General features: G+C 56.5%; 1 protein-coding gene across 1 annotated transcript in view; it reads right to left on the reverse strand.

The window, feature by feature from the left end:
- The window catches only part of DCDC2C (doublecortin domain containing 2C), a 44,345-nt gene extending 42,615 nt beyond the window's left edge, over nucleotides 1-1,730 (reverse strand). The window contains exon 1 of the mRNA XM_033124448.1: nucleotides 1,444-1,730. Within this exon, the coding sequence (XP_032980339.1) occupies nucleotides 1,444-1,730 (287 nt within the window). The remainder of the gene's footprint in view (nucleotides 1-1,443) is intronic.
- Between the last annotated feature and the right edge of the window lie 1,102 nt (nucleotides 1,731-2,832).

Raw genomic sequence — 2,832 nt, forward strand, 5'->3', positions numbered from 1 at the left:
GCGGGAATGCAGGTTTTTAAAATACTGACGACGCTCGTTTTCTTCATGTAGGTTGTGGTTCACACAGAAGTTTGCTCTATTACTATTCTTTAAACTACACATAGAATTGTATTCACTCTTCTGTATATTCCATATACATCCCAATAGAAGAAATAGATTTAGCAACAATGTAAAGAACAGTATCTTTTAAAGCAGACACAAGAAAGGGGTGAGGCTGAAGCGGGTCAGAACGTCATGGAGGATTAAGGAGCCCTTTCCCCGTTTCTGTTTTGTAAAGGAAGCTCTTTCTGAGGTCCTTCTGTCACATTAATTTCCACTTCCTCTTTGGGGGTTACTTCTGTTTGTCTCTTCTCCCCCAAAGCACACACCCCAAAGCGCCCAAAGTGCCCCCGAGGCTGCCCTACTGGAGACATGCACAGAGGCTATTTACTGGAAAACTGAAGGACTAAAGTTTAGGCTGCAAAGAAATGTGTGTAATGACAGCTACCGAGGAAGTTTAGAGAAATTACAGGGGAACGGAGGTACCCTGGCAGGAAAAGTAAGAGCATAAGCAGAACAGTACCGTATAGCTCCGTCTACAATAAGATCTCATAGGGACTGCAGTGCCAGTCCCAGGATAAACGAATCTGTCCTCTGGGACTAGATGATTCTCAGTGGGCACCCTCCATCCAGTCCAGCTGAGGCTGAACATGGCCGATCCCTTTCCAGGCCGGCTTCAGGCAGTGGCCCCGGCATTTACACACACACTGTTCCCCCAGGACAGCAACACACCCCCGGGCTGCTGTCTTGACCTCAGCAGACACTGGGGAGGGATGTCTCTGCTCAGGAGCCAGCGTTGTGTCTGCACCGTGGGCCGCTGCTTCAGGTGCCAGAATTCGGAAATCACAGGCACACCCCCTGTCCGCTGTTGGGTCACATCTAGCAGGAGACACAGCCGTGAAGTGAGCATTGACACACTTGAGTAAGTGTGTTCAGAGAAGACTGCCCCCCCCCCCCCCGGGCCCCAGGGTGCCATTGCGGGGCAAGCCATGGAGGGGGCGGCCCAGCTCTGACTCTTGCCTTCCAGGTACTTCCTTTGTCGTCCTGCCTTCCTCCTTCAAATCTGCCTGCATAGGTCACCTTTTCAAAGAGGCCTCCCCTAAACTCTGTTTTAATTGCCACTGCCTGCCCACCCGCTTCTCCCTCCCCCTTCTAACACTCTCGAAATGTCATTGACAGTGGATGGCCTGCTCCTCTTCATCAGGCGGGCGCGGACGGTGGCCGGCTTGGCATCCCGTGTGCTGCTGGCACAGGGAGGAGCCCGGCCCGCACGTCGGGCCCTCTGGTCGGAGGGCCGGCAATTCAGAAACCCGCTGCAGGCAGGGCGATGCCACCCCGCCCCGCAGCGCCCCCGCAGCCCCGCCCCCGCCCGCCCGGGAGCCCTGGACCCACGGGCGCACTCACTCGAGCTTCTTGAAGGGCTCGCGGCCTGCGGCCACGTACTTGCCGCCGGACTGCAGCGCCTCCAACTCGAGCACCTGACTCCCACGCGTGGGTGTGTACAGGCGCCGCACACCCACCGGCACCTCCACCTGCTCCGTCAGCTGCTCCAGCAGCGCCTCGAAAGTGGTCACGCGCCGCCGCGCCAGCACGAACTTGCGGCCCACGAAGAACTGGTCCCCGTTGCGGTACACCAGGATGGTCTTGGCGGGCGTGGTGTCCACCAGCGCGTAGGCCCCGCGAGTGCCCATGGCCACGAAGACAGCGCGCCCACGGGGCACGGGCCACAGCACGCGGCACTGGAGCACCGGTGAGCCAGGGTGCCGGAGGGGGACTGCAGCTGCCGGCCCCATGCCCCGCGCCCCGCTCCCGCCTGTGGTGACACGTCCCAGCGATTGTGACCGCCACCAGCCCGCCCCTCCCTCCCCCAGAGGAGCTGTGAGCCAGGATAGGCGACAGGACAACAGAGAGCCAGAGCTCAAGGAAAGGAAGGGAGGCAGGAATGGGAGGCGCCCACGTGCACAAGGCCCCTGCAGCCCCTCCCACTCCACTCCACACGCCTCTGCAGAAAAAGCTGCAAGGGCTTGTTTGGCGGGTGGGGGGCAACCAGGACCAACTTCACAACCCAGACTGGGTGGGTGCTGGAAGGCGCTTCCCTTCGCAGACTCTCAGTTTCCTTATCTGAGCAACAGGGAGTACTTGACCAGTCAGCCAACAGCCTTCTAGGGCTCCTGTTGGGAGGGGCGCCGTGCCTTTCCACCAGAGGAGGAACCATTGGGAGCACGTGAGGCCCTGGGTGGTTACTCCTGGAAGCAAGTGCGTGGTGTCTGGAAGGTTTACATTCGGAGTGTCTTCGTCTGGGGATGAGCCGTTCCAGGCAGGGTGTGTCCTTGGGAAGGTCATTCCCTGTGCTGGGTAAAGACAGGACTGTCCCCTTGGGATGGGACAAGGAATGATCCCAGACATACATTTTTCTAATGGTTTCAATCGGCTTAAACAAACTTCTACAGATAATAGGCTATGTAGGTATGACCTGCTGGATCGACATACAGAAAGGACAGAATATTGATAACTATAGATATCCACTTCCTGTAGAGTTAAAAATACGTCATCCTTAAGCGGTCATGCGCCATTCACAGCCACAGCCAGTTTTCAAACTGCCATGCTACTTCGTGGCAGCATTAAATACAGCTCTCAGGTGGGGAGAGTGACCACTTTATTAAATCACCAGGAATCCTATTGATCTTCAAAAGATTAATTGCCAGAAACTTCTTAAGGTTCAGGTGTTGAGAAGACGTCAGAGAAGAATGGAACTGAAACAACATGTGACCCCCACACAGCTTGGTGTTGGGG

This window comes from Rhinolophus ferrumequinum, chromosome 13 (assembly GCF_004115265.2).
Source record: "Rhinolophus ferrumequinum isolate MPI-CBG mRhiFer1 chromosome 13, mRhiFer1_v1.p, whole genome shotgun sequence".
In the NCBI taxonomy this organism is placed as follows: domain Eukaryota; kingdom Metazoa; phylum Chordata; class Mammalia; order Chiroptera; family Rhinolophidae; genus Rhinolophus; species Rhinolophus ferrumequinum.